Here is a 26,601-nt window from a genome sequence, read left to right as displayed (position 1 = left end):
TGAAGAACATCAAATTGATAAGATGCATGTAGTGAAATTTTACACAAGAGTAGATTCTTTTATTCCCCCCTTTTTAACAGAAGCAGGAATAGACTTGGAAGTATTGAATTTTAAATATTTCAGGTTCATTATATTTTACATTTAGCTTATAGCCTAGTGGTATTCATACCCTCAATATATAATAGTTCAAGTCCTATGGGGCTCGTTCCCTATTACTCAAAGTAGATATTTGCCCATTAGTGGGAGATAAAAAGAAGGTAAAGGGCTGTGAGGAGTTCCTTCAAAATAGCAGTCCCTCATTTCCTTTAAAGTGCGGGCAAAACCAAGTCAAATTGATTGTCTGAAGAAAAATGTGCATAAAAGAAAAAAAAATGTAAATCTACAACGCTAACGGTTCAGGAAACCATCTGAAAAAAGAATGGCAAACTCAAGAACCCAAATGCAAAAAATATAAAAAAATGGGAAAACTCTTTAAGGTGAAAATTACTAACTTGACCTGTGCGCAGATTACAAATTATGTATCTGATTGTGATGTCACTAGAAATTAGGGTTCCTTAATTTTATTATCCGAATTAAAAGATGCCAATGTTTGGGCTAAATGTACAGTCATTGATGGGCCCAAGTGCCAAACTCAACCTTTCCCAAAAAGGCCCAAATAGTAAGTGGTAGATATGTTGCCACGTAGCAAAACCGCAAACGAAATTTCGTCCTCCAAAATACGATTTAAAATTTTAATTTTAATTAAAAAATTTTATCATGCAAAGTCCGACGCTTAACTTTCGAGTACAGATTTCACCCACACAACTCTCAATGTTCCTCCTCAAAGTACATCAAATTCACACCTTGAACATTGTATAATATTTGCTATATCACCAACGATTAATTTCGTTTAACAGAATTTGATTTTTGTTTCAACAGAAATGGAGAGTTGCAGCTTTTGGTGTGTATGGCTACATGAATTTCACCAAAAACGGCTTCAAGTAAGCTAAATTCATCTGTGTATTTCCCAAATTTGAAAAGAAATTGATGTAAACGAATCAAATGATGTATAAGGATGCTGCATTTGTTTGTTTATTTTGTGTCAGTTTTAGAAGCTTATGATCTCGTACTCATCTTAACAAATTTATCGAATGCAGACACACGGATTATTTAACTCAAATCTCCTTGATGTTTCGTAGCCTTTGCTATCGCATTGATTAGTATATATAGGACCACTCTTTTTTTATCATCATTTTCTTTCTGAAGTTATGAGCATTATAGTCAAATTACTTGTCCTAATGATCCACAATATCATCATTTCTGGGTAATGATTCTGTGAAAGAACAAGTTAGTGGGAATCGTTTCTTTGGTCAGTACACTAGAAATGAGTAGTTTTTGTTTGTTAACTTTTTGGTTTATAGAGAACACTCAAAAAATTTCAAACCTGAAGATATGCAAGCTCGCATAGAAGGGAAAAATTGCGTAGTTACAGGAGCAAATGCTGGCATTGGTTATGCTACCGCTGAGGGTCTTGCTTCTCGGTATTGATCTTCTGTATGTTCTGCTGATTATTTGATTTATCAAGTTGAATATTGCTAAATTTTTTGCCCCCAAGGGCGTGGCTGAGTAATTTTCAAGCAGCTTTATTTGGCTAGCAACCTAGCTTCGAATCTTGGCGGAGGTAAGGGGCCAAAAAATGGATTGTGGCTTTGCCCACCCCATTACCTTAAAAAAAAAAAAAAAAAAACAAATCAAGTTAAATATTGCTGGTTGTTCTTAGACAAAATATTTTGCAGCTGACATCTGTTGTTGAATGTCTCTTCAGTGGGGCCACTGTCTATATGGTTTGTCGCAGTAAAGAGAAAGGAGAAACTGCTCTTTCTGCAATTCGGTCTAAGACAGGCAATGAAAATGTTCATCTGGAGGTATTCTTCTTCCTTTACTTCTTAATTTACTCTTTGATATATCTCTTTAATACTGCTTCTGTGAATCAGAGCTTCATTAAATTCTCAAATTTTTGTAATTGCCAATTCGATATTTGGCTGCAAACTTTTCCCCTTGTGTTTTGCTCTTAAAATTGCTAATTAATTTTAGCTTGCAGCTGTGCGATCTTTCATCTATCACCGAGATCAAGTCTTTTGCGAACAGGTTTTCACTAAAGAATAAGCCAGTTCATGTTTTGGTAAAGCTCCCTTACCTTTTGCTACAAAGTACATTTGAAATGCATCATTTTACATGATTAAACAACCAAGTTATACTTTTTTGGTTACGTACATATATTTTGTCCAGACATTGAAATATTCCTTTTCTTTTTTTTTTTAAATGCATGAATCAATATTTTTTATACTTAATCATAGCCCTTGGGCTTGGAGCTATGCATGTAAGCTGCAGTTGATAGCTATCACTGGGTTTTATTCTGAAACTGATGAAAAATGTGATTTCCCTGTCCTTTACTGCGTTAGGTTAACAATGCTGGCTTGCTTGAAAATAACCGATTAATCACATCTGAAGGGTACATAATCACTTCTTGGTATTATGTGTTCAAGGACAAATTAAATATGTCGCCTCTATTTTGATCTCCCTGAAAATTCATGCTCTTCCATTTTATTTTCTCTGTAACTCCAGATTTGAGTTAAACTTTGCTGTAAATGTATTGGGCACATACACCATAACAGAATCAATGGTTCCTTTGCTGGAGAAAGCTGCACCTGATGCTCGAGTGATCACAGTTTCCTCTGGAGGAATGTATACAGCTCACTTAACTGATGATCTAGAGGTAACTATTTCTTTGAACTGCATGGCTGCCAAAATTCGATCATTGAGACTCACTGATCTTCCAAATAATGGTCTTAATGCAGTTTAACAGTGGAAGCTTTGATGGGATGGAACAATATGCTCGAAACAAGCGAGTCCAGGTCAGAAACTTTTGTTAACCTGTAGTTACCATAACCTTCCTATGATATTTTATGATGTTAACCATAGATTACAGAGAATAAATAAAATGGTTGTGGTAAATTTCACCAAGTGGATACGTGAAGAGCTTTATGCAGAATACTTGTCGATGTTGCATGTCTTGGGCAGAGTTAATAAAGACTTTCACTATCTACTTTGTGAGAAACAAGTGAGATGCTACATTCTCTCATAAGTAATACTCTCATGTAAAGTTCTCCTTGTATATCAGGTGGCACTAACTGAAAAGTGGTCTGAAATGTACAAGGAGAAGGGGATTGGGTTCTACTCAATGCACCCAGGGTGGGCTGAGACACCTGGCGTGGCCAAGAGTATGCCTAGTTTTAATGAAAGGTGAGGCACTTTATAGGGATCACTCTCTGAAACTCCATTTCTCTTATCCACAACTCCTTGATGAGCTTACAAAATGTGTTTCAGGCTTGCCGGGAATCTTCGAACGAGTGAGGAAGGTGCAGATACAGTCCTTTGGTTGGCTTTACAGCCAAAAGAGAAATTAGTATCAGGTTCATTTTATTTTGATAGGGCTGAAGCACCTAAACACCTTAAGTTTGCGGCTACTGCTGCCTCTCATGCAAGAATTGACCCCATTGTGGATGTTCTTCGTTCCATGGCCAACCTTCGTTAATGAATTAAAGCTATCAATATTGTCTACTTTTTGATGTCTTCATAGAAATTTGAATTGTAAATTTGATTTACCAAGTTAAAGTTGAAGAATGTAGGTTTGGCAGTAGTGTTTGCTGAGAATATCCTTCATCCAATGTGGTTGTAATTGCTTAAAACAAATTATTTATTGTTAAAAATATGTGTTTTCTGAAATAATTGATTATTGATTAAGTTCACTTTTCTGTCTGTAGCAATTTCTGCTTTCTCGTATAGCTCAAATATCAATCTTTTGTTGGTTGATTGTAATGGATTTCCAAATTTTTTTCATGCTTACATAGGAAAATGTAAACGTTTATGAATTAAAAAAATATAAAAAAAAATTGCATAACTATATAAAATGATAAGAGATCACTGAGCAGAAAAGAGTGGACATTCTGTAACCCGAATCAATAGTTACAACCGGATCAAACAAAAATATCTGAGTCAGTTATGTTTATAATTCTAAAGTAGGCGTACTAAAGCTTTGATAAATACATTTTCCCTTTCATTTTACACAAATTCAGCAAGAATCTGACAATATCTTTTGGCTTATGCTGACGTGTCCATTTACATTTATTTTCTGGCGAATGGTTGAGGAGCTCAAGAGTTCTTGCTTTTTCATCCAGTACTGCTGAAATCTTTGCCTTGCATATTCCTTGTAATTGAAATCGATTTTGTTCACATAAGCCTGCAGATCAGCAGAAGTTAATGATTTGAACATGCTTATATAGATGAAGGGAGAAATGAACAAATGAGAAGCTGAAATGCTTACCGAAATTAGTCCCCATAAGCCCCAGAAGATATGGTTTGCAAGAGTATATTTCTCTGCATCATCAACCAGCTGATTTACTTCAGTTTCACTGGGTTGCTTCTCTGTAAACGTTGAAGAAATGTCCCATAAATTTCAGAATTCCATGACAATGAAAATTTAAAGTTATCAATCACAATCTAGCTTCTTGTTTTTCAAATGAACAAAGGGAGTAGAAACATATGGACTAACCTGCAGAACTAAGGTATGTCTTGATAAATCTTTGGCGATCCTCCAGGCCTGATGCCAAATGCAGTTAACAAAAGCAAACTAATTAGTCCAATGCAGGCAGTAGAGCGAACATAGGTAGATTTGAAGATAACAAAACACTGGAGAAGCTGGTGTCTGCAGCTACTGACCTGGGTATAAGCTATAGTCCAGAATGTGAGGGGTATCAGAGTGGTAATTTGCTGCCATTTCACAGAAGTGGTTCGCAAGGTCATATGCAACAGGATTGTAACTAGCATACTCATAATCCTGAGACGACAAAAAATATCAAAGAATAGAAACATATTCATCATAGTAAATTTTAAGAAAGACGTTTGATAATTTCATTTGTTTATCACATTGTTAAAAGGTGACAGAAAAGGCATGCACCAAATGGTTTGAAGCATATATGCTTGAGACTGCTTTTATGCTTGCTTTTAGACTTAGATTTCTAAAGCTGTAAACAAAGTATTCTCAACCACCACGTGCATACCATTGGCGAATTGTCAGAGAAGGCAAGAAATAACAAGATCTTTGTGCATGCTCTCTTAAAATTCAGCATGTTCTGTAAGAAAGTAAAACTTACAATTATAGTAATTGAGCTGGTCTCTTCGTCAATCATAATGTTTCCATACTGAAGATCATTGTGACAAAAGCCAATCTCTTGATGGTCATTTGGCAACTCTTTCTCCAGCATACTGATTTCATCCTTCAGAGTATACAAGCAGAATTCCTTTGCATCTTTAGCAGAACAGAAACTTTTGGCCACACTAACCCATCTCCTGTGCAAGAAAAGCATTAGATATCTACTGTCCTGAAAGGAAGAAGCTCTAATAACTTTCTCCAAACATATCAGTACCTCAGTCTGTCCCATAGTAGTGCTTTCCTTGGACCAGGCATTTTGAGATCATGAAATTCTCTCATCTTTGCCGCTACCAACTCAGAGATTTTGGGGTCACGGATGTCAGCAGCCGACAGTGTCTGGAAATTCAACAAAATGGAAAATGTTTATAAGTACTGTCGGTAAAGCAAGGTATATATGTGTAGGGAAAGAGCACTAAGTCTTGTCAAATTCAAATAATGCAGACCAAACTCGACTGTAAAGTCATGCAACTCGAATCAAATATTCAGGCGAAACTGATGCATTTTTTTTTCTTCCTTTTACTATTTCTGACGGAGAATGAGAATTAGGATGGCAGGATCTGTAGTTTATGCAATTATATTTCACCAGGATACATATTGAGTTTAACAGAGAAGTTAAACAACTTTTCCGAATAATATGCAGAGATTACTGAAGCTTCAAGCTCAGACGACAGATCAATAAAAACAGTAAGCAGAAGAATTGGAACGAACTCTGTTTCATAAATCAAGATTTCTCAGGCCTCACTCTTTATCACTATCTTTAACCAATCAATCTAAATTTAAAGGAAATGTCAATATATTCATACCCTGGCATGAATGAACTCCTCAACTCTTCCATCACCGAACCGCCCGAGAAGCCTGGGCCCCTGGCCTTGGCTTGACATGCACTCAAAGGTTCTAATTTCATCATCCCTATTGAAGAAAACCTCGACGCCTTCTCCATAAATCCGGACCAAAACGTTTCTAACAAGACCATTATTTTTTGCAGGCCACGCTATTTGGTAAACCTCATTAGTCATTGCACCTTTTAATGGAATCACCTGCAATGCATCCGAATCATCGATAACATCTCCCCAGTCGGAAGCAACTGATTGAAGAACTTTCTTTAATTCTTCTGGAGAAGAACTTGGTAACAATTCAGTTGTCTTTATAGCCATTCTTGTAGTCAGCTCAGCACAAAGTGGTGATTGCAACAAAAATTGAAAACTTCACCTGAAATAATAAAGGTAAATAAAGTAAGAACATAAAATCAAGGACATGATGAATTTTCAAGATTGAATCTCAATCGTGCTAAAATTAAAGTGAAAGATTCAGGCAACACACAAAGCAAAATTTCTTCTGAACAAGTGGTCAAGAATCAAGAAGCAAAATGAAAATTTACAAAAAAAAAAAAAAAAAAGAATCATATCAAACTCTGTTTGTGTGTGTGTGTGTGTGTCTATGAAGAAGCAACATCCAAGAAGATGAGCGAAAAATAAAAAGAACCCAGTTGAGATATAGGCTCAGAGAATTGAAAGGATCTAGAAAATATAAAAGAAAGAATCTAAATAATTAATGAGAAAGAATAAAGATCTCACCTAAGAGGAAGAGAAAAACTGAGTTGTCAGGAACGATGAAAGCAAGGCAAAATAATGCCAAGGCTCTCGCCAGCTTTATAAAGTCAGAAAAAAGAAATAAAAATTGAAAATTAAAAAAAGAAAAGACAGATATTAAAAATGGTTTTAATTTTTTAATTTTTTTTATTTGAAAGTTTGACTGTTGAAAAAGTGGAAGCTTAATTGCCTCGCCTTTCTTCGCTAGAGACATGAACAGCGCTCCATTCACATTGGATTGGAGTTGGAATTTATAGATACGGTGACTTGTAAGGGTTCGAGAGAAAATGGGAACCGACCAATCATGAGCTGACAGCGTGGACGCGGAGGTTGAATCTTGCTGGAGATTCTGCGAAAGTAAGGACAAGAACAAACACTGATCAACTTACTTGATACGAGATTCAGGTAAAGAAAGTAAAAAGAATAATAACATATAGATCCCTGATACTTTTTACAATTTCTCAAGTGAGGCATAGTTTGTCCATTTATATGAAATAGGTCCTCCTAATCTCATAGTGAAATAACTAAAATATTCTTTATTGATAGTTTACGAGCTACACTATCATTATGATAGTCATAGTTTCATATTTATAGGGATAATTTAGTCATTTTATGATTTATTATGTTTTGTCAAACACAAGTTCTTTCACAAGAAGACGCTTTAATTTACATACTCTAATATTGCAGTTATTATTAAAATTCAACATTTTAAGCATACTTTGTTAATTTTAATACCGGCCGGGGACCTATTCAGACAAATGAGCAAACTATGTCTTCAAATGAGCAAATTTAAAATAATAAGGAGTTCAATGTTATTTGCCAAAAGGCCATTAGCATAAAATGAATGTCAACCGCAGGAAGTCGACAGGCATTATTATTATTATTATTATTATTTAAGGCTTAGAAAGTTGGAACGAATAAACACTTTTTGAGTTTTTTTCTAAAATATCACAGTGACAGACTGAGTCGGGCGAGCAAAACAAAGCTTGAGCCTTTGACCTTGAGTGCGTTTGTTTTGTGTACACGTTACAGTCTCTTCTTATTTAAACTTCCCCCCCAAAATATAAAGATTTTGTATATTTTTATTTAATCAAAGATTTATTCTATTTATATTTCTATTTATAACGATAGGGTCTTTGCTTTGCTGATGGGCATTTAGATTATTGACAGGAATTCGACTCTCAACCTTTCAAATTATTAAAAAAGAAAAAAAAAAAAGGCAAGTCACTGATTTATATTTATTTAAAAGTAAATGATTAGATTAAGAGAACAAATAAAGTTTATCGTCTGTCTGTTTAGATAGATAGGGAAGAGGCCAGGAGGCCACTGTTTATTATGTCAACGACTTTTTAGCTTTTACACCGCCGCGCAATTTATATTATTATTAAATATATATCATACGTGTGATAATGCCGCCGCGTAATCTGATTTTTTTTTTCTTTTTCTTTTTCTTTTAACCTTCGGATCGGTAAACATACAACCACCACGTAATTTATTTTTCTAATAATAAATTAAACACGAGTTCTAGGGGAAACCGTTTTACCTAGACACCGTGTGGATAACGCGTGAGCTTTGTCGGCAGAAGAAGATAGTCCTTTTTTTATTTTTATTATTAATTTTTTTTTTGAATTGGTCGGCAAGTATTCTTTAAAAAATCACATTCGTTTTTTTTTTTTTTTTAGCGTTGATTTAGTGCCTGTTTGGTATTACTTATTTAAGAGCCATAAGAGCTTATTTAATCGTTTAAACATTTTTTAAAAATTTTTATAGTGTTTGGTTATTTTTTTAGTAGAGTTTTTTTAGCTTAAATAAGCTAATTTACCTCTACTATCAAAAGCCCAAAATTTGAGCTTTTGGGAGTAGAGGTTATAAAGCTTTTCTAAAAATATATAATATAAAAAATATCACACAGTTTAATGGTTCAAAAGTACATTTTTTATTGACAACCAAACAGCCAATGACTTTTTGTCCAAAAGCTCTATTGGTATAAGCTCTACTGTTATAAGCTCTATTTAATAAGTTGTACCAAACGGAGCCTTAGTCTTTTAAGCGGCGGCGAAACACAAGTAAAGACTTTTTATTATAACATTAGCATCCGGATTCGAGACATAAATATAGGTTGCCGATCTTCTAACATATATAGTTTAATACTAAGGAACCACCTACATATTGCAATAATTTAATACAACATCAGAAGAGATTTGAAAGGATTCTCGTAATAAGCCATGGAGGCACTAACCTAGTTGACAAAACTTCACAGATTGGAGTTTTTATTATTGGAAGACTTATAACATATATTTTTCTTCTTTCTTTTTTTTTTTTTATAATTATTAGTTGGATAAATATCTCCTGAAATAATTATGAAAGTACATTTTCGAACTAATTTTAATCCATCCTCAAATTATATTTTTAATAAATATATTTAAATTTTAAATAAACGTCATATCATCATAAGATACTTTCGTTATATAATCCTGTTAAAAGAAAATTCTCGGTTTTTTTTTTACTTTTTTTTTTTGTGGGACCAAAACTGATTCTCAGTTCCATTATCAGATTCTCAATTGCTTTAAGGATTGATGGTCCCTTCAAACTTTGACTGTACGACAATTTAGATAAGCACCCATGGTCATATGTTCGTGCTTTGAAGGAAAGGGTTGTTGTTTGTAACCATGGACTTTGGATGCTCCATTTACTTTTAAAGAGAAAAAGTCTGTAATCATATACGCTCGTCGTGACTTTTGGACCCTCCAAAAGCCAATTTAGGCGCTTATACTTATAATAAATTATAGGAACTTTTTATATTTTATTTCAAATTTATTCTCAAATTTATATATGATGTATTGATATAATTTTTTAAAATATTTAAATGAATTAATTATCTTACTTCAGCAAATAATTAACGAATACTGCATCATTTGAGATGAAATTTTTTAAGATGTATAGCATTAAGTTGCTACTAAAAAAAAAATGTTGACTAGTTTGGTTAATTTCTTTAACCCTTCAATTAATCAATTCGGTATCTTTCAAAACGTCAGGCTGCTTTCTTAAGCGGGGAGTTTAAGCCACCGTAATGAAGAGAGATCGATGATGCAAGCGAGCTACAACAATCAGGATAACATTATATACTGTCACAATTTAGAGTAAATTCATTTGATTTTTTTTTTTTTTTGGTTTTTTGGGAAATGTTGTCACGATATTGTATATTTTACAATTCTTATGCACGCATATCTGTAGCTCTAGATATTTCTTCTCACCGCTATGTTAATTTCTGGGAAAATATGCATGTAGGAATGATCATGTAGAGTTGAAAGTAAATGAATATGTATGCTTAAAAATTTCCGGTTCATCATATTTATTTTTGCCGTCGGTGCTGACATATTGCAATAATTTAATACGCCATTAGAAGAGGTCTTCAAAAAAAAAAAAAAAAAAAGAATTCGTATGATCAAAAGTGATTCTCAATTCCACATTAAAAAGACTGGGGGAATATAATCGCATATCATGCTATTTTATTCTTCAATTGTTTCAATTTTCTGATAATTGACGGTATACCTTCAAACAGACTTTATGATAATTTAGATAAGCACGTATAATTACATTTAAAGAAAGGGATGGTATTTGTAACCATAGAATTTGGATGCTTCATTTACTTTTTTAATTATTGATGGCATTTAATTTTTAATCGTAGAAAACGTGATGATCGATCGTTACTTATAAATATCAAATGCTGCTAACAGTTGAATTTAATTAACCGTCTGACTTGAACTTTAGACGCAAAGTCTCAGTTATTCAATCTGAAATAAAAAGCTAGATGAAGATGAGTCCCCGCTATTAGATCTTAAAAACTGCTCGTTAAAAAGCTGAAAGTCAATCCAGTTTGAACGAGCTTGAATCCTGAGAATTGAAGTGTCTCTGGGCAAGCACCTCTTTCGTTTTCTCAAGAACACCAAAGAAAATCGAGCCTCCGATGCCGATCCACAGTACTCTACGCCCCATTCCCTGCAGCAGATAGCCAAAAGAATTACCAACTATAAAAAAATGATTTTTATCAAGTACATAGCAAGTTTTCAGCCAACTGAATCTGTTTCTTGTAGCCACACCAAGACGAATGGAAGGAAGAAATAAAGAAATACATTATTACACTCGCGACATCACAAGATTCACAACTCTGAAATAATATAGGTTTCAGTGTATCCACCGAACCTTAAAAAGAGTAGAAATTCCTTCTTCTCTTGCGATAGTACTAACACAATCACATATCCCTTTGTACTGGTTTGCTGAACCCTGCAAGCAATGGAAAACAGAAATGAAAACGGAAAGAAATGATAGATAGCATGTCTATTCATGACATATGATTTACGAAATAAGAAAAAAAATGTCTTACCTGAACCATTAACCGCGTCTTTATCACATCAAGAGGCGCGGTTACGGCTCCAGTTATTGCTCCTGCAGCCAAAAGGAACTCAATTCCAGGATATTCACAAAATGTATTGCTAAGAACGTGCTGGGATCCTATGCCAAGTATAGTCTATTTGGGAAATAATCTACAGGGATTCATGTCTATATAGATTGGGGGTGTTTATTTTGTAAAAGTCTTATTATTAAGTGGGACTAGAAGTGGCATGCAAGAAATTATTTAGGAAGCATTGGAGTGTAAGCAGAATCAATAAGGAGAGACAATTAGTGCACTCATTATATTGGTGCACATATACTTTACAATTATCTTGGAATTCATTCACTTAATTAAAAAAAAAGAGAGAGTTAAAAACATTAGGAATTTGTATGGCTAATATAAAAAAACAAGCTCTTCTTTTATATATTTGAAAAGAAAGGATGTACAAGTTGAGTGTCTTCATGCTACAATTTAATACAGCAATTAGATAGGGAAACGATATACGGAAATAGAGCCTTTGGAGGTTTACGTTGTTTGCTTTCCTAAAATATTATTAATCAACGCAGTTCGGGATAATAACAGAAAATATTACCACAGTGAAAGGAAGCAAAAGTAGGTGCTCAGCACAAGAGCAGCATATAAACAACTCCAGGCACACTTAAAAGTCATATGGGATTGTCAAATTACCTGCAAAAGCACCGACAATTGCGTTCTCAGCGTTGCTCAAACTTCGTCGTGCCTGCAGAAAATTAGTCATGAACATAAGCTAACTCACTCCAAAGAGATTGCTTTATCAAGGGCATTGGTATTCTTTGAGTTAGACAACTGGGCTTCAAGGATTCGTACTTAACAAATATGTGAAAACCCAAAGTTCCACTGCGCTAAAAAGGCAATCTATTACCAAGTGAACATTTGCAATGATATGTCAGTTACTATAGTAGTTACACTTACTGCTAGCTTATAACCTAGCAAGAGCTGCTCGTAGATGCAAAATTGAATAGCGTCAAAAGGCAAGTCTCGCAACAAAAAGGATCCATATCCCTACAATTTTAGAAACAACAATCATGACATGTACAACAACTATTAGTACTGAAATGCATGACAAGAATTCAAGTACATGTAGAACAAATGCAAGCTTCTACTTTAATTTTACAAATACTGACATCATGATAAGAAAACTTTGCAATCCTTAGACAACATTTCAGTTCTCAGACAACTTGAAAACTCAGACAGCTAATATTTACATACCGCAAAAAGCCCTTTAAGGCCCTCCCTACGAACAATAAGGCGGACAGCATCTGGAGCTGAAGTGAATTGCCCAGTCTGGATTCTCTGCTTGATCACCTGGGAAGTCTCAGCATGATAATGGGTCCTGGTACAAGATTAAATATTGCAAATTAAGATACAAACTTAAATACCTCTGTTGGTACACGAACAAGAGAAGAAGCAGCCCCTCCAACTGCACCTGCAGTCTGAATGATGTCTTAAGATTTTTACATGACAGAAAAATGCATGATCCTGCAGCTAGAAGTAAAAGTTCCCTATGTTACAATTAAAGGAGATTCATAAGAAGAAAGACAGATTTGAGACCAATCTTCCGTTGATAAAATTCAAACAACTGCACAATGTCCAGGAAGTATATAATAGACAAATTCATAAACAGCTAATAAAGATTCATAAATGGTTTCAATCTATAGTCATCAACGTAAATCCAGGCTAAAAATCCCTAGACAATACAAAGGAAACTTACACGCATGAACATGCATCTTTTTGTTCTTATAAACTGGTCTCATGCTTTACAAGTAGAAGTATATAGAGAGAAGTATGCACTATATCATCCCTTAGATCCAAGGTTATATATGCCATGTTAACATAGAGATTATGGAAGGAGGGGGGAAAAAAATCAAAGCTTGGTTGGAGCTCTGGCCATTTTGTTCTTGCAGCTTGATATTTTGCTAAGCCAGTAGACTCACCAGATGAGCAAAAGCACTTAGGTTTTCAGGGAAGGTCTCTAACAACTTCTGCTTCACAGGTTCATATATGCCAAGAAATATGGCAGAAGCCCTGCAAAGAATAAAAAATTTCATCAACCAGATGCATCGCACAAAACTGTGGGGGAAAAATAGGGAGAGAGAAAACAGAAAAAGCATTATAACATAAGTTCCACTCAAAATGATCAACAAATTAAGACCTAAACTGGTGCATTGAACCATCAAGAAGCCAAAAAACAGTTAAACAATCCGAATTGCACCCATCACAGAAAAATGCCTAACTACGAAGGAGATTTGACATTTTCAGATATTCTATGAATGCTTCAGCAAAGAAGAATAAAAAATTTATGATTAATTTTTTTTTCCTATTCTATTGGATGTTATATCCACATCAATTTTTCTTTTCTGTCCAATGGGAGAAAACAAATCTGAGTGAAGAAAAAGACGCAGCAAGATATAAGAGACAATAGATCTGAGCGAGCAAGCCAATCAGTTTCACTCATCCAATGTCTTCAACTACTTTGATGACAAAACAACTCAGCTCAGCAACAACATCTCCAAAGCTGATCATATTCAAACCCAATCCACATGCCACTATCCTCAGCCCAATCCATAATTAAGCATATTTGATTCCTTCAACCAAAAGCTACATTGATATAATAATTCAAGTATGTGTTGCCTTCATGTACTACCAAATAAGATCATTTTAGATTGACAAACAGTAAAATCAACATGGATAAATACTGCCAGTCATAGCATAGTTGCCACCACAAATTCACAACGCATGCATAATATATTTGTCCTCACTGCATCCTTGCTGCTTAATGTATGCAATTCCATTGAAAAGGTAATAAACCACAGAATGATCCCTGTGCAACAGAAAATTTGCAAATAAAAACACTTACGGGAAGACACCAGCAAGATTTCCAACCAAACCAGAATATAGACCCTTCAAATTAATTTTCCCTCCACCATGAGCTGCCTAACAATGAACCAATACACAGTCAAAATTTATTTAATAACATGAAATTATCAAGAATTTCAGCCAATGCTACACATTGTCATAATCCATTATCACATCAAAAGGCTATATAGGATCATAGTGGACTGAGCATCTGGGCTTGATGGAAAGAAATAAAATGGCATGACACTAGTAATATTTTCCATTCTTGGGACAGAGTGACTCACTGTTAACTCATTTACTGAGTGTGGCATATACCTTTCTGGAAAATTCTTAATTAACCTCTTTTTACTTACGGATAACATGATTAAGAAAAGAACCTGTAAGTCTAACTAATCCAATAGTAATGCAGAACATAAAACCAAAAATGGTCAAGCAGGTTCAATGTTTCGTAACAGCAACTAACCAATGTAATACAGAACAAAGTAACAGCAACTGCCTGCCATTATTACAAGCAGTCAAAAGAAAATTTGATATAATTAATTGTAAAATATTTAGCTCCTTTTATCTTTAAATTCAAGATCAGTAAAACGAACCTGGGGTAACTCTAAAATTGACAATAAAAGGAACAGACAAGAAAGAAGAATGTTGTTGACGGTCAGCCTACCTGAAGTCTAGTTTTAATAGTATCAATTGGGTACAAAGCTGCTTCAACAAAAACACCAGCAGTGCCTCCAGCTATAGCACAATCTGCAAAAGCCATGTGCAGTACATGGGCAAGCTAGCTTTGTGATATGGTGGCAACATGAGATTCACATCTGAAGAAATATAAGCATCAATATGCTGACAACTCAAGGAAGTCCACGACTGAATGAATTGTTTGTTTCCTAGATGTTTGTTCCCTAGATGTTTGTTCCAATTTTGTACAAATTGAAATAACTTCAAATAAAATCAGCTATTAATCTGCTATAAAACTTGATTAATAGGCATTAAAAATTTTAAAACATATTTGTAATATCCATACAACATACCGAATAAAACATGTAAGAAGTTAAACGGCTTATCTTCTTCCGCACTAACAGATGCGAAAGCCACTCTTGGTTCATCCCTACCATTCCACAACTTGCTCTTCAACACCAACTCATCTGTAAAACCATAACTGATTACTGCTGCGACATTAAAGTAGTGGACAAGTGAAGATAAAAAGACAAAATAAGCTAATAAAATTGGTTAAACGAGGTAATATGCTTGATAACACGTTAGATTGCGGGGAAAAGGTTGAATGTGTAGCATATACTGCCACGTGTACCACATCATTCTTACATTCTCTTAATTTTTTTTTTTTTTTTTGGGGGGGGAAAATTATAGTTTCATTTGACCAGCAAACAATTTGACGGCAACCAAAAACCAAAACAGAATCAATCAGAGGATTAATCAACAATACCAGATGATTTTGTCGGAGAGCTGCTAGCATTCATGGCCATTGATCGGTTTCAACTTTGAAAGGTCAGCTTAGCTACAAACTGGAATGAAATTAATCGGAAAATTAAAAAGAGAGTTAAATTGTAGAGATCAGAAAACTAAGCAGCAGAGAATAAATATTAATTGGGTATTTGTTAATTTGTAAAGACTTAGTATTAATTACTTACATTATTTGAAAGCCTTTTCGTCCTTCTTCACAGCAAGATCAGGTCAGTGATAAGCTGGTTTTTTATAAAGTGATTTTATATTTGTAAATGGGCAATAAATATCAACATATGGTGGGTCTTTCAGTTTTATATTTTTTTAACTCTGGGGGACTATTTTTTTTTTATTTGGTTACGATTTAACACGCAAGATTAAATTAATTAAATATTAAAATTAAGTTAGATTAAATTATATAAAATGATGATATATATATTTAGTACAGTATTATATTATATTATATTTAAATGGAGTTAAATAGTATTTAAGTTAAAATTAATTTTAAATTTAAATATAAACTTAAATATTATTGAATTTCATTTAAATCTAATCAAATATTGTACCAGACATAAATCAACTCTACGTATAATCCAACTTAAATATAATTTAATTATGTTAAACGTAATCTAATATTTTATCTCAAAAATTAGTTTAATCCCACACTTAATTCCAGCTCCCACTTATAGCCTTAATTAAGTCATGTATAAAGTCCCTAATTGTGATCCCTATTAAAATGACTAAATTAGCCTTATAATTTATCGTTATCTCTATTAAGACGGATTTGTGTTAATATAACATATACAAACTCATACTAAGAAAAAAAAAATATTGTTATTGCGAGAATAACACATTCCCAAAAATAATTTTCCAATATTACGAAAGTAGAAATTTGTCTAAACATAAGATATTCTCTCTCACACAACTAAAAAAATAAATTTTAATAAAATTTATTGTTGTAAAGAAAGTTGTATCGTACGTTAAACGTAAGGCAGTAGTTCCCGAAAGTGATTGTTGTTTGTATTGATGATAATAAAGCTTAAAGATTCAAAGATCCTAACTCCAAAAGATTCTATTATTTTCTTTTGTTTTCTTCAATCCTGCCCAAGTTGTTGCTGTAAGCAGTATCCTCTGGTATCTAGCGTGACACTTTTCTATTAGTCGATGAAGAACTTTTGACTTGGATTTTCTTTGTGATAAACAAATAAAAAAAAATGAGAAAGGAACGCAAGCATACTAAAAGTCATGACAAGATATTTGTGGGATTAATAAAATTTTATTTAATGATTTTATTTTATTTTATTTTTTGAATTTTCTAGAAGATAAAAAAAAATTATCATAATTTTGTCCACTCAAAGAAATTTTTATCATAAAAATTTTTATTATACATATATCGGTAGTAAAGTTGCAAAATAAAGAGAAAATTTGGAAAGGAAAATATATCTAAATGTTGCAGTGGGAAAAAAAAATACAATAAATTGTATAATTTGAAGAAATAAATTAATAGAAATTTTATCAAAGGGAGCTGTGGCAACAGCCGCAGATAGCGACGATGGGGATAATAAGTTGGCCCATGTGCCATGTGTAGGGTCACCTTCGCTTTTTGGGGCGTTTTGGAATTCAGTGCCCGTAGGTTGTTGCTTCTAAATGACCAAAATGCCCCTAACATGCATCCCATTGACCTTTTCTAATCGTGCAAGTTAATCGAGCAATTATTTTAATTTATATCAGATCAGGTGATCCGCAATTGCAAAGTTTATTCCGTAAAAAGATTACTTTCACATCTGGAGTGTGCTTTTGTATTCCCAAAATGCCCTTGATTATTGACCCTTTTAGGTGGAATCATCAATCAAATCTAATAGTTAATTTAAACGCCATGCTAATAATGTGGTGAAGTAATTAATTATATTATTTAGTGTTTAAACCGGCCGCGATGCTCGTGGAGCCACGTGAGCAAAACGGGACAGCCGGGATGTCAAACACCACGGCTTGGAAAGCCTTGCAATCAAAGTATCTTCTCAATAATTTGATTTTGGTATAAGTAAAATGGATTTGTTTTTGTTGTGATACGGATGAAATTTTGTTTTCCATATGAATTTAATTTTTTACTTCATGTTATTTTATGTTTTTAGTTTTGCGTTTTATGTTAATAATAAACTTATAGACAGTTGTCAATTGTCATTTTTATAAAAATTATAAATACACAATCTATATGAAAAAAATTATATTATCACCGGCACCGTTATTGTGTTTCATTAAAATTAATGTAAGTAATTTCGTATGAAAAGAGCTAAATTAAAGTGAAGTAAAGAGCTAATAATAATAATAAAAAAGTGGAAATTCGTTCAAATATTTGAACTCTTATAACGTTATAAGGTCTCTTTTTTTAGCCCATGACATTGATGGAGAAAGGAGAATCTAATCGGGAAATGGTGCACGTAAACTTGAAAACGAGAAACAACTTCCAAAAAATTACATCATAAAAAAAAGGACATTTTTTTTTTCATGGAAAATTAGCTAGATTATATTGCCAGCCTCTTCTTTACTCACTTCCTTTTTACATTGATTGAAATTATTCACCGACATATAAATTATGGAAAGATGAAAAGTCCATTTCGCAGTCCTAAGCGACGAGTCAAAACCAGTGATCAATTGTTTATTCTGTATCTTATAAGTAGCCCACTTAAGGCAAATAATCTTAATTTTCTACCAATCAAATCAAAAGAGAAATTAAGAATATTCTTATACATGGCAGCTGCTGCAAAGATTCAAAGCTTCAAGTGCATAATCTTTCTTCTCTCGGCTTCTATAATTCTCAATCTCTACTTCATCGTAAATCTTTATGAGGGCAGTGAATGGAATCTGAGTTGGAGTAGCAAAGCAGCCATAGAAGCTGAAGCTGCGGCTGCCATTTCTTGTTCAGGCCATGGAAGAGCTTACTTAGATGGCCAAGTTTTTGATGGAAACCAGCCTGTTTGTGAATGTAACTCTTGCTTTTCTGGCCCCGACTGCTCACTTTTTTTGCCTGGTTGTGCTGCTGATGCTGAGAGGTACTTCTCAAACTCTTTTTCTCTTAAACAATCACCAAACTTTTCCTTGCAGAAAAGAAGAAAATGGAATTCTGAACATGTAAGTAATTTTTTTCCGAGGTAACTAAAAAATAATTAACCTTATTTAGTGCATTTTTCCACGTTGTAGTTCCAAGAAGCGCCAAACATGTCACTAATTTATTTATTGATTGATTTCATTATTACTTGCCAATATATGAGGTCTGTAATTAGGAAGAGGATATGCAGATTAGATTTTCTATTGGTGGTGAACATGAGTATGGACATTAATTCTTCAAGAAAATTTGAGATGATGGAAAACATCTGTAATTGAAAAAAAAAAAAAAAGGAAAAACTTTAGGGGTATCTTTGTCAAAATGGTATTTTTATAAGTTAATAAAAGTAATGTTTTTATGGAATGATAAAGTATTAAAATAATAATAATAATAGCAGTAAATAGAGGCTTGAAACACGTATTAAATACGATTTTCTTAAAACGTTAATTGCACTCACTCAGTAGAAATTGTTCATGGGTTTACCAGCAAGTCGCTTTCAAGATATGATAAGTCTTTAATATGAATTTACACCAAACAAAAATGAAGAATTTACTAAGAAAATATAATCACTTTATATCTAATAAATTTTTCTGGTGTTATAAGAAATTGACAAGAATAAGAATTATAAAGAATTACATTATAATTGAAAGTCACCTCCCTTATCTTTATATAGACTTTTTAACATCAACACCCCCACCAACAGTGATTTTTCAATTCCCCACTACCAAATATTGTGACTTTTCATAATTAGATTTAACCAAAAGGCTCCATCAAACATTATGACTTTTTATAATTAGATTTTTATTCTTATTTGACCAGAACACACAGTGGCGGACCCACACGTGGGCTTGACCGGGCCGGTCTAGTCCAGAAAAAATCATCTATACCCCATACTTTTTAATTAATTTAGTAAAACAATATAATTTTTATTTGCTTTTCATATATGTCCCTAACTCAATACCCTTATATTTCCATCAATTTAGTATAACAATATAGTTTATATTTTATATTCAAATATGTCCCCAACTCAATTACCCTTATATTTTCATCAATTTTATATAACAATAGAGTTTTTATTTTATTTATAAATATGTCCCTAATTCAATTACATTATTTTCAATTGAAATTAGTGACTTATTTTATAAAATGATTAAATTATATATTTATTGAATAGATTGAAAACACTAGGGAGCTAAAATTTTATTATTGCTTTAATTTATTTTAAAAAAACTTCTAATTGAAAAAAAAATATGTCAATGTAATATAACATCGTCACTAATATTAAAAGTACTTACAGAAACAACATATAGTAACAATTATCAATATTTTCATAAAATTTTTATGTGAATTTTTAAATTTTATTTATTAGTTATATTAATTAAGAAGATAAGTTAGAAAATTTTTTTTGAATATTTTAAGGAAATTTTGGTAGAAGAATCATCAACATCTATTTTTTTAAAGAGAGCTAGAGTGCCTGACAAAAAAACTACACCAAAATACATTTTTGCTGAATTGAGTTTAATTTATTATTGAAACTTTTGACTAATAATAATTTTACAATTTGAAATGATGAATAAATTTTAATTGTTTAATTTATTAAGTTTGGTAATTTAGTACTTCACTTCAAGTATAAAAAGTTCTATTTGCAATATTTAATTTATTGTAATTGCATGTATTAAGCTATTTTAATTTGAAGTTATTAATTAATTTTTCAATCCTGATATAATTACATGTTATCATAGGTTGCAATGTCAGATTTTATAATTGAAAAATAATGTTTTCGTATTTGAGCTGCCTTTTATTTTTTACTATTTTTTTATAGTTATTTTTGTCTATAGTACATATTTAGAGGGATAAGGTTATTGGTGTTCCTTCTTATTTAATGTACTTCTTTCTACTTATAATTTTTTATATTCACTTTAAAATATAAATTTTAAAAATTAACCCGAGTAATATTACGTTCTGGGTCCGCCCCTGAGAACACAACATAAAAAATAAAGAGAATAAAAATTAGAAGAAAATTATTGTTCTGAGGAAAAGATAAAGGTCTATTTTTAAAACATATGTACTACTTTGAAAGATGGTCGTTATTAATCAATTAAGATCACAGTGGGGATCCATTGTTCTTGGAGCCATTTTGGATGAAGCATGCAGCAAGTAGTGCAATTCTGATTGCAGGGTGGCACAGAATGAGCTATCGTTTCACGCGTGCTTCTTCTTTCATCTCCCAAGAGCTTGAAAAGAAAATCCGCAAACTTCATTCCATTACTGGCAATGCAGTAACCGAAAATCGCTTCATCATTTTTGGCGCCGGATCGACACAACTCCTCAATGCTGCAGTTCATGCTCTTTCCTCTGATTACAACTCCTCATCATCAACTGCTAGAGTTGTTGCTTCTATGCCCTTTTACCCGGTCCGTGCTTTATTAGTTTTTGCTAATTAGTTTTTACTAACTTAATTAATTACCTCTTCTCTACGACATCTCAGAATTAATTAATTATTTGTTTTCTTTTTCAGCTTTATCAAGAGCAAACAGACTATTTCGAATCAGTGGATTATAAGTTTGAAGGAGAAGCGAATTTATGGGGGAATGCTAGCTCAGATACGCATCTGGTTGAGTTTGTGACTGCACCAAACAATCCCGACGGACAAATGAACAAAGCAGTTCTTAAAGGCCCGTATGCAAAGTCAATCTATGATCATGCTTATTTTTGGCCTCATTTCGCTCCAATTCCAGCTCCTGCTGATGAAGAACTCATGATTTTTACAATTTCTAAGCTCACTGGTCATGCTGGCTCTAGATTTGGGTAATCTTCAAGAAACTATACTGATTTTATGTCATAGCGTATTCAAGTTTATGATTCTCAGACTACGTCCTGCATTGAATTAATTTGAACCAAAATCTATGGTTCGGTCACCGCGCAATGATAATGTGATGCATTGTATGTAAATGCAGATGGGCGGTGATAAAGGATGAAGCCGTGTACCAAAGAATGTTGGCGTATATAAGTTTAAACACAATGGGGGTTTCTCGGGAATGTCAGCTGAGAGCTTTCAAGCTTCTGAAAGTGGTGCTTGAGGATGGAGGAAACAATATATTTGAATTCGGATACAACACCATGAAGAAGCGTTGGGAAAATCTGAGCAAAATCATCTCATTATCAAGCAGATTTTCTCTCCAGGAAATTGCACCCCAGTACTGCACTTACTTTAAGAAAATCAGACCACCTTCTCCAGGTAAATATTAATCAATTGCAGTATCTTATTAAGTCAAATTAAGAAGCTAATTAATTAAAGTTTCCAAATACATTAACAATAACTACTACATCACATATCATGCAGCTTACGCATGGGTGAAATGTGAGAGGGAAGAAGACAAAGATTGCTATGAAATTCTGAAAGCTGCTAAAATCATTGGCCGAGAAGGCAAGAAGTTTCGAGCAGAAGCCCGTTTTGTTCGTCTCAGCCTCCTCAAAAGCCAAGATGATTTCGATCTGTTGCTTCATCGACTGGATGAATTTATCTCCAAGGAATAAGCTGAAACTATTCGAAAAATATGATCAACCATCTGTTGATCATATAAATATGAAAAAAAAAAAGGAAAAATCTTTCATGCATGCATCAAAAGTATCTAAAACGTTTTTCTTTCTCGTAATTATAAGCTTGATGCTTCAAAATAATGATTCGGAAGGAGAAAGGAGTCATGGCTATTGACCCTCTGTAATTTGTATTGGTGTACAAGATACAAGAATAGAAAACTATTATCGTTAATTTTCTTTGTAGAATTTGCTGAATTTTTAGTAAATATGAAATTAAACAAACCATTTCTGTAAAACTTTTTAATTCCTAATGATTTTGGAGGGGTGCACAAGTTTAAGAATGACACTTGGTGATAAAAATTGAAATCTCTTAAAATATTATTTGAAAAGCGTGATATTTACTCAACAACATTAAAAGCTTAAAGCTACAAATATACCCTCGACCCGACGACCTCAAATAATTTGAGGCTCAGAAGGGTGTGTCTACCTATTCTTTAAAAATAAGAGATGTTTATGTAATAAAGTAAAATCTTAGGGAGTTTAAGGAACTAACCATTGTTAGAAAATTACAGATATACACTAAAATTTACGGTCTTTTCTTCTTTTCGTCACCCGCCGCAGCCACTGGTATCTGGAACGGCGAAGCTAACTCCACTGCAACAGTTAGTATTTTCTCTTCTCTTATTTCATTTGTCTCGCTTCTGAGTTTGTCTCGCTTCTCTTTAGTATCATCTGTAAAGTCTCTCAATTCATTCAAGATTTTTTAATACGCGTGAATGAATTGATTGCATTAAGCAACTGTTATTTATTTATTTGTTAATTTTGTCCCAATTGATGACGTTTCAAAGTTCCGTGTTAGAGTTTTTTTAGTTAAAAGTTTCAATTTTGCGTTAAAGGAGATTTGATTTAGAATTTTAATTTTAGTATATTAGCCAATTCCCAAGTTTTTAATATGATTCAATGTATTCTCTTTGTGTTCTAACTCAATTGGGTAAGGTTGCTGCCGAAAACATAATGGAGGAGACTCGCTGCAAATTCTGGCTTCCCAAGAAGAACAGATTCTGTTCAAATGCTCGTCTCAACGATTCTTCTTTGTAAGCTATCTCTTTCCATTTCTCCCTCTTCTAGTTCTGTAGCATATATTAATTCTCATATATTTTTCAATTTGATTGTAAGAAGGTTCTGTGGCAATCATAATCGGAGGACCGATGGTCAGTGGATTCCATGCCCAATTGACCCTTCCCAGTAATTTTCTTCGACACTGACTAATCTTAGCATTTGTGTATGTTACTGTTGGTTCTTATGTGATGTCTGCATATTTTGATTTTGTTCTTTTGTTTTCTACAACTTGGAAGTTCTGTTCTTAAAGAAAACCTCGATGGACATGTCAAGAGATGCCCTCTATTGAAACAAGTTCGGTCTTTAAGTCAGCAACCATTTTATCATAAGGGCATTAATGCTGGCAAAGAAGATGATGAAGAAGAATTGGGTGCAGTCACATCCACAGCAGTTGAAGATAATGTGACCTCTGAAATGAAGAGGAATGCTGTTCACAGCATGACTGTGCCCGAATTCTGTAATTTGATTAAGAAGATTGAATCGGTTCATGCTCTAATATGTAATGGTATTTGTGACTCGTTTAAGATTCCAGAAGCTTGTGGTATGTGGATTAAGAGAGAAATAGACAGGTAGTTAACTTGAATTACGCATTTGTTCTGTTTTTGGGTTGTTTGAAGTGAGATGAGTTGATTATTGGCAGGAAATTACCGTTTCAGGAGAAACATGTTACGCAACAGGCATCAATCCTTGGGAACTTGGAAGAATTTGGGGTGTTGAAGAACTCTGTTGGAGTGAATCAGGATGATGAGAAGGCTACACCAGCTGTGGTTGAGTTTGGTGCTGGGAGAGGATACCTGACGCAAATGCTTGCAGATTGTTATGGCACAAAAAGGGTCTTTCTGGTTGAAAGAAAGTCATACAAGTTGAAGGCTAGTCAAGTTAAACTTAATTCAGCTTATTCATCTATGCTATATTGATTTAGTTTCTGTTGTTAAACTATTTTATGGTGGTATGGTGGTGGTGCTTTTAGGCTGATCGGTCCTTGAGACAGAAAGAGAGCTTGACAATAGAGCGGTTGAGAATTGACAGTAAGTTTTTTTTTTTTTTTCAGAATTCTGCTTCCAGGAATGTTGTTTATGACTCATTTGTTAGTTTGCCTTCCAGATTTACATTAACTTTTGTGAAGATGAATTCACTTAGAATGCTGTTTAATATTCTCCTCTTTATTTGGCTCACTTAAGGGGAAATGGTGTAAGGTTATAAGGTTGATGAACTTTTGAACACTTTTGATCCCCTTCTAGGAGCTTATGTAATTAGAAGATCACGCATAACCTAATCCTGCACTTCTTTTGTACTGGATATATAATGATTATATTTGCAACTGATAGTTAATCAGTATACATTTTTTTAAAAAAGAAAATGTTTCTTATTTTTTGCATACATTCTGGAATGCAGTCCATTAGATGAAAGTTGGTTTGCATATTCCTTACTTTTCTGCACTTGATACATTATAAATCCTACTTCTGCAGTTGAGGATTTGGACCTGAGTGCTGTGGAGTCATTAAGGAATGTTCCTTATCTGGCAATTGGTAAACATCTCTGTGGTCCTGCCACAGGTAATTTGCACCTTTTTAACTATGAAGCTTGTAGTAGAATGTTAAATGTAAATAACTATCAGTTGCACGAGATTGCTTCATTGACTGCATCCTGTTTTTCTAATTGAAAAACTTTTTCTGCAGATTTGGCTCTAAGATGCTGTTTGATGGAACAATATACACAAGATAATGTTGAACACTGCAGCAGTAACAATTACATCAGAGGTCTTTCTATAGCAACATGTTGCCATCATCATTGCCAGTGGAAACACTATACAAGTAAAAATATTGCCTGCCTCACATAATTAATATACAACCAGTTACCAAAATTGCACAGATCGTTCAGTTCTATGCTGACCGTGCTACTTTGGCCTTCCTACAGATAAAAAACATATGTTGAATCTAGGGATCACAAAGGAAGAATTTCATGCAATTTCTTGGTTTACCAGCTGGGCGGTAGATGCTGATCATGGTTTAGATCATCTCGATTTTACTGATAGCAGAATGCATTTAGAATCGATGTAACCTCTTTGAACTTATGTTTATTCAAATGGTGCTATCTTTGTTTGTTAATAATCTCAATGTTTTCCTATATAGAATAGAACTTTTTCTCACTCTCTTTACAGTTTATAATCTATTACACGGTTTTATACATGTCTGCAGTGAGAAAGAATTAGGTAGCGGGCTTCCAGTGGGAGTTGAAGACATCGTGAGGAATATGAAGGCAGATGAAAGGGCAGTGTTGGGATTTATGTGCAAGCAGATCATTGATGCGGGTAGATTGATGTGGATGAAGGAACAAGGGTTAGAAGCCAAGCTCGTTAAGTATGTCCCTTCAAGCATCTCTCCTGAAAACCATTTGCTGATTGCCAAACTTGCCAGTCTTTCCTAAGGTGTCATGATTTCTCTTTATCTATTTTGTATTTGAAGTTGTAAGATTTATTAAAATGCTAAATTGCGGCTGTAGTAACAGTTTTGCTGAATTATATTGTCATTGAAACTAATTGTGAACACTTACATTTACAAAAGAGCTGATGATTGAAAAATAAGAACTAGTTGTCCATTTTAGTGGAACTATTTAACATTGTGTTTTGTCAGTATATGCAATTTGCTTTTTGCAGATTACTCTTGGAATAAATAATTTTGGTATTTGCGGCAAGCTTCCCATTATTCGATGATGAAGGACAAGGCGCAATCGCCGGGGATAAAAATTAACCCGGTGTCTTTGCCAGGTGTTTGTTGCTAAGCTTTGCATGTGATTACCAAACTTGGCCACTTGGCAGCGGTTATGAAGCAAAGCATAATGAAATGTTGATAAGTTACCTCTTATAAGAAGTTTATGCTTAGTATCCGGGTTTTATTTATTTTATCTAATGGGATCCTCCATGTACCCCTAAGAAGTTCAAAGTTTATGCGATATTATATATGCTCCATAATTTGATATTTTTAAATGTTTATTATCCATTATGAGCTTGGTGGGTTTTGTTTGTCTTGTTTCATCCCCAGTTTTGTGCCGCAACTGGTGCAGTCATATCCACAACAACAGTAGTCGAAGATAATGTTGCCTGTGAAAACTAAAATGAAGAGGAATGCGTGATATTGATTTTAGTTAGTTTCTGTTGTTACCCTGTAATTATGTCACAGAGCTCTTGTAGACTAGACGAGTCAAATAATTTTATCAATTTATGCAAAGATCCTCCCAAGCAACTTCCGGTTTT

At 33.5% G+C, this 26,601-nt stretch overlaps 5 protein-coding genes across 11 annotated transcripts; 3 read left to right on the top strand and 2 right to left on the bottom strand.

Annotated features, from left to right (window-relative positions):
• Positions 1 to 752: 752 nt before the first annotated feature.
• Positions 753 to 3,771, top strand: LOC18042277 (dehydrogenase/reductase SDR family member 12). 2 transcript variants are annotated; one of them, XM_006434474.2, is made up of 10 exons: positions 753 to 825; positions 919 to 980; positions 1,401 to 1,520; positions 1,805 to 1,904; positions 2,081 to 2,161; positions 2,442 to 2,491; positions 2,605 to 2,755; positions 2,838 to 2,894; positions 3,161 to 3,282; positions 3,367 to 3,771. In XM_006434474.2, the coding sequence occupies exons 1-10, from the start codon at positions 757 to 759 to the stop codon at positions 3,572 to 3,574; spliced, it is 1,020 nt and encodes a 339-aa protein (XP_006434537.1). In that variant the 5' UTR covers positions 753 to 756; the 3' UTR covers positions 3,575 to 3,771. The 2 variants fall into 2 exon arrangements, with proteins under 2 accessions (XP_006434537.1, XP_024038688.1); XM_024182920.1 differs by lacking the exon at positions 1,401 to 1,520.
• A 193-nt stretch (positions 3,772 to 3,964) lies between these two features.
• On the bottom strand, positions 3,965 to 6,922 carry LOC18040847 (probable choline kinase 3). The gene is made up of 8 exons (XM_006434472.2): positions 6,826 to 6,922; positions 6,055 to 6,460; positions 5,466 to 5,587; positions 5,193 to 5,388; positions 4,759 to 4,876; positions 4,592 to 4,639; positions 4,364 to 4,464; positions 3,965 to 4,279 (listed from the first exon to the last, which is right to left on the bottom strand). Exons 2-8 carry the CDS (start codon positions 6,403 to 6,405, stop codon positions 4,112 to 4,114), a joined length of 1,104 nt encoding a protein of 367 aa, XP_006434535.1. The 5' UTR covers positions 6,406 to 6,460; positions 6,826 to 6,922; the 3' UTR covers positions 3,965 to 4,111.
• Positions 6,923 to 10,587: 3,665 nt separating this feature from the next.
• Positions 10,588 to 15,864, bottom strand: LOC18040846 (S-adenosylmethionine carrier 1, chloroplastic/mitochondrial). The gene is made up of 13 exons (XM_006434468.2): positions 15,775 to 15,864; positions 15,570 to 15,648; positions 15,157 to 15,270; positions 14,793 to 14,875; positions 14,130 to 14,206; positions 13,207 to 13,297; positions 12,652 to 12,705; positions 12,482 to 12,577; positions 12,185 to 12,274; positions 11,921 to 11,972; positions 11,225 to 11,286; positions 11,044 to 11,124; positions 10,588 to 10,839 (listed from the first exon to the last, which is right to left on the bottom strand). The coding sequence occupies exons 2-13, from the start codon at positions 15,607 to 15,609 to the stop codon at positions 10,708 to 10,710; spliced, it is 972 nt and encodes a 323-aa protein (XP_006434531.1). The 5' UTR covers positions 15,610 to 15,648; positions 15,775 to 15,864; the 3' UTR covers positions 10,588 to 10,707.
• A 2,470-nt stretch (positions 15,865 to 18,334) lies between these two features.
• On the top strand, positions 18,335 to 22,250 carry LOC18043155 (tryptophan aminotransferase-related protein 3). The gene is made up of 5 exons (XM_006434467.2): positions 18,335 to 18,636; positions 20,800 to 21,103; positions 21,208 to 21,497; positions 21,647 to 21,927; positions 22,033 to 22,250. Exons 1-5 carry the CDS (start codon positions 18,335 to 18,337, stop codon positions 22,224 to 22,226), a joined length of 1,371 nt encoding a protein of 456 aa, XP_006434530.1. The 3' UTR covers positions 22,227 to 22,250.
• A 596-nt stretch (positions 22,251 to 22,846) lies between these two features.
• LOC18041726 (tRNA:m(4)X modification enzyme TRM13 homolog) lies at positions 22,847 to 26,565 on the top strand. Of its 6 annotated transcripts, none has more exons than XM_024184836.1 (11): positions 22,847 to 22,891; positions 23,226 to 23,323; positions 23,406 to 23,474; positions 23,585 to 23,917; positions 23,989 to 24,217; positions 24,319 to 24,376; positions 24,818 to 24,904; positions 25,028 to 25,162; positions 25,266 to 25,404; positions 25,547 to 25,776; positions 26,390 to 26,565. In XM_024184836.1, exons 2-10 carry the CDS (start codon positions 23,244 to 23,246, stop codon positions 25,773 to 25,775), a joined length of 1,359 nt encoding a protein of 452 aa, XP_024040604.1. In that variant the 5' UTR covers positions 22,847 to 22,891; positions 23,226 to 23,243; the 3' UTR covers position 25,776; positions 26,390 to 26,565. The 6 variants fall into 6 exon arrangements, with proteins under 6 accessions (XP_024040604.1, XP_024040603.1, XP_024040605.1 ...); XM_024184835.1 differs by lacking the exon at positions 26,390 to 26,565 and adding an exon at positions 26,040 to 26,363; XM_024184837.1 differs by lacking the exon at positions 26,390 to 26,565 and adding an exon at positions 26,005 to 26,363.
• The last annotated feature ends 36 nt before the right edge of the window (positions 26,566 to 26,601 follow it).

Source organism: Citrus clementina, unplaced genomic scaffold, assembly GCF_000493195.1.
Source record: "Citrus clementina cultivar Clemenules unplaced genomic scaffold, Citrus_clementina_v1.0 scaffold_5, whole genome shotgun sequence".
NCBI lineage: Eukaryota > Viridiplantae > Streptophyta > Magnoliopsida > Sapindales > Rutaceae > Citrus > Citrus x clementina.
The sequence above is the reverse complement of the archived record's forward strand: the minus strand, read 5'-3'. Positions and strand labels throughout refer to the sequence as shown.

What these genes read in the sequence shown, in the direction of transcription:
- LOC18042277 (XM_006434474.2), top strand. Translation starts at nt 757, where the DNA reads ATGCAAAGTCCGACGCTTAACTTTCGAGTACAGATTTCACCCACACAA. An exon ending in ATAAGCCAGTTCATGTTTTG is followed by an intron (nt 2,162 to 2,441) that starts GTAAAGCTCCCT and finishes TTACTGCGTTAG; the next exon opens with GTTAACAATGCTGGCTTGCT. An exon ending in CGATTAATCACATCTGAAGG is followed by an intron (nt 2,492 to 2,604) that starts GTACATAATCAC and finishes CTGTAACTCCAG; the next exon opens with ATTTGAGTTAAACTTTGCTG.
- LOC18040847 (XM_006434472.2), bottom strand. Translation starts at nt 6,405, where the DNA reads ATGGCTATAAAGACAACTGAATTGTTACCAAGTTCTTCTCCAGAAGAA. An exon ending in CCAGCTCAATTACTATAATT is followed by an intron (nt 4,877 to 5,192) that starts GTAAGTTTTACT and finishes TTGTCGTCTCAG; the next exon opens with GATTATGAGTATGCTAGTTA. An exon ending in GGACTATAGCTTATACCCAG is followed by an intron (nt 4,640 to 4,758) that starts GTCAGTAGCTGC and finishes ATTTGGCATCAG; the next exon opens with GCCTGGAGGATCGCCAAAGA.
- LOC18040846 (XM_006434468.2), bottom strand. Translation starts at nt 15,609, where the DNA reads ATGGCCATGAATGCTAGCAGCTCTCCGACAAAATCATCTG. An exon ending in AATTGTCGGTGCTTTTGCAG is followed by an intron (nt 11,287 to 11,920) that starts GTAATTTGACAA and finishes TTTTGGCTGCAG; the next exon opens with GAGCAATAACTGGAGCCGTA. An exon ending in AGACGCGGTTAATGGTTCAG is followed by an intron (nt 11,125 to 11,224) that starts GTAAGACATTTT and finishes CATTGCTTGCAG; the next exon opens with GGTTCAGCAAACCAGTACAA.
- LOC18043155 (XM_006434467.2), top strand. Translation starts at nt 18,335, where the DNA reads ATGGCAGCTGCTGCAAAGATTCAAAGCTTCAAGTGCATAATCTTTCTT. An exon ending in CATGCTGGCTCTAGATTTGG is followed by an intron (nt 21,498 to 21,646) that starts GTAATCTTCAAG and finishes ATGTAAATGCAG; the next exon opens with ATGGGCGGTGATAAAGGATG. An exon ending in AATCAGACCACCTTCTCCAG is followed by an intron (nt 21,928 to 22,032) that starts GTAAATATTAAT and finishes CATATCATGCAG; the next exon opens with CTTACGCATGGGTGAAATGT.
- LOC18041726 (XM_024184836.1), top strand. Translation starts at nt 23,244, where the DNA reads ATGGAGGAGACTCGCTGCAAATTCTGGCTTCCCAAGAAGAACAGATTC. An exon ending in AGAGCGGTTGAGAATTGACA is followed by an intron (nt 24,377 to 24,817) that starts GTAAGTTTTTTT and finishes CTACTTCTGCAG; the next exon opens with TTGAGGATTTGGACCTGAGT. An exon ending in CCAGTGGAAACACTATACAA is followed by an intron (nt 25,163 to 25,265) that starts GTAAAAATATTG and finishes GCCTTCCTACAG; the next exon opens with ATAAAAAACATATGTTGAAT.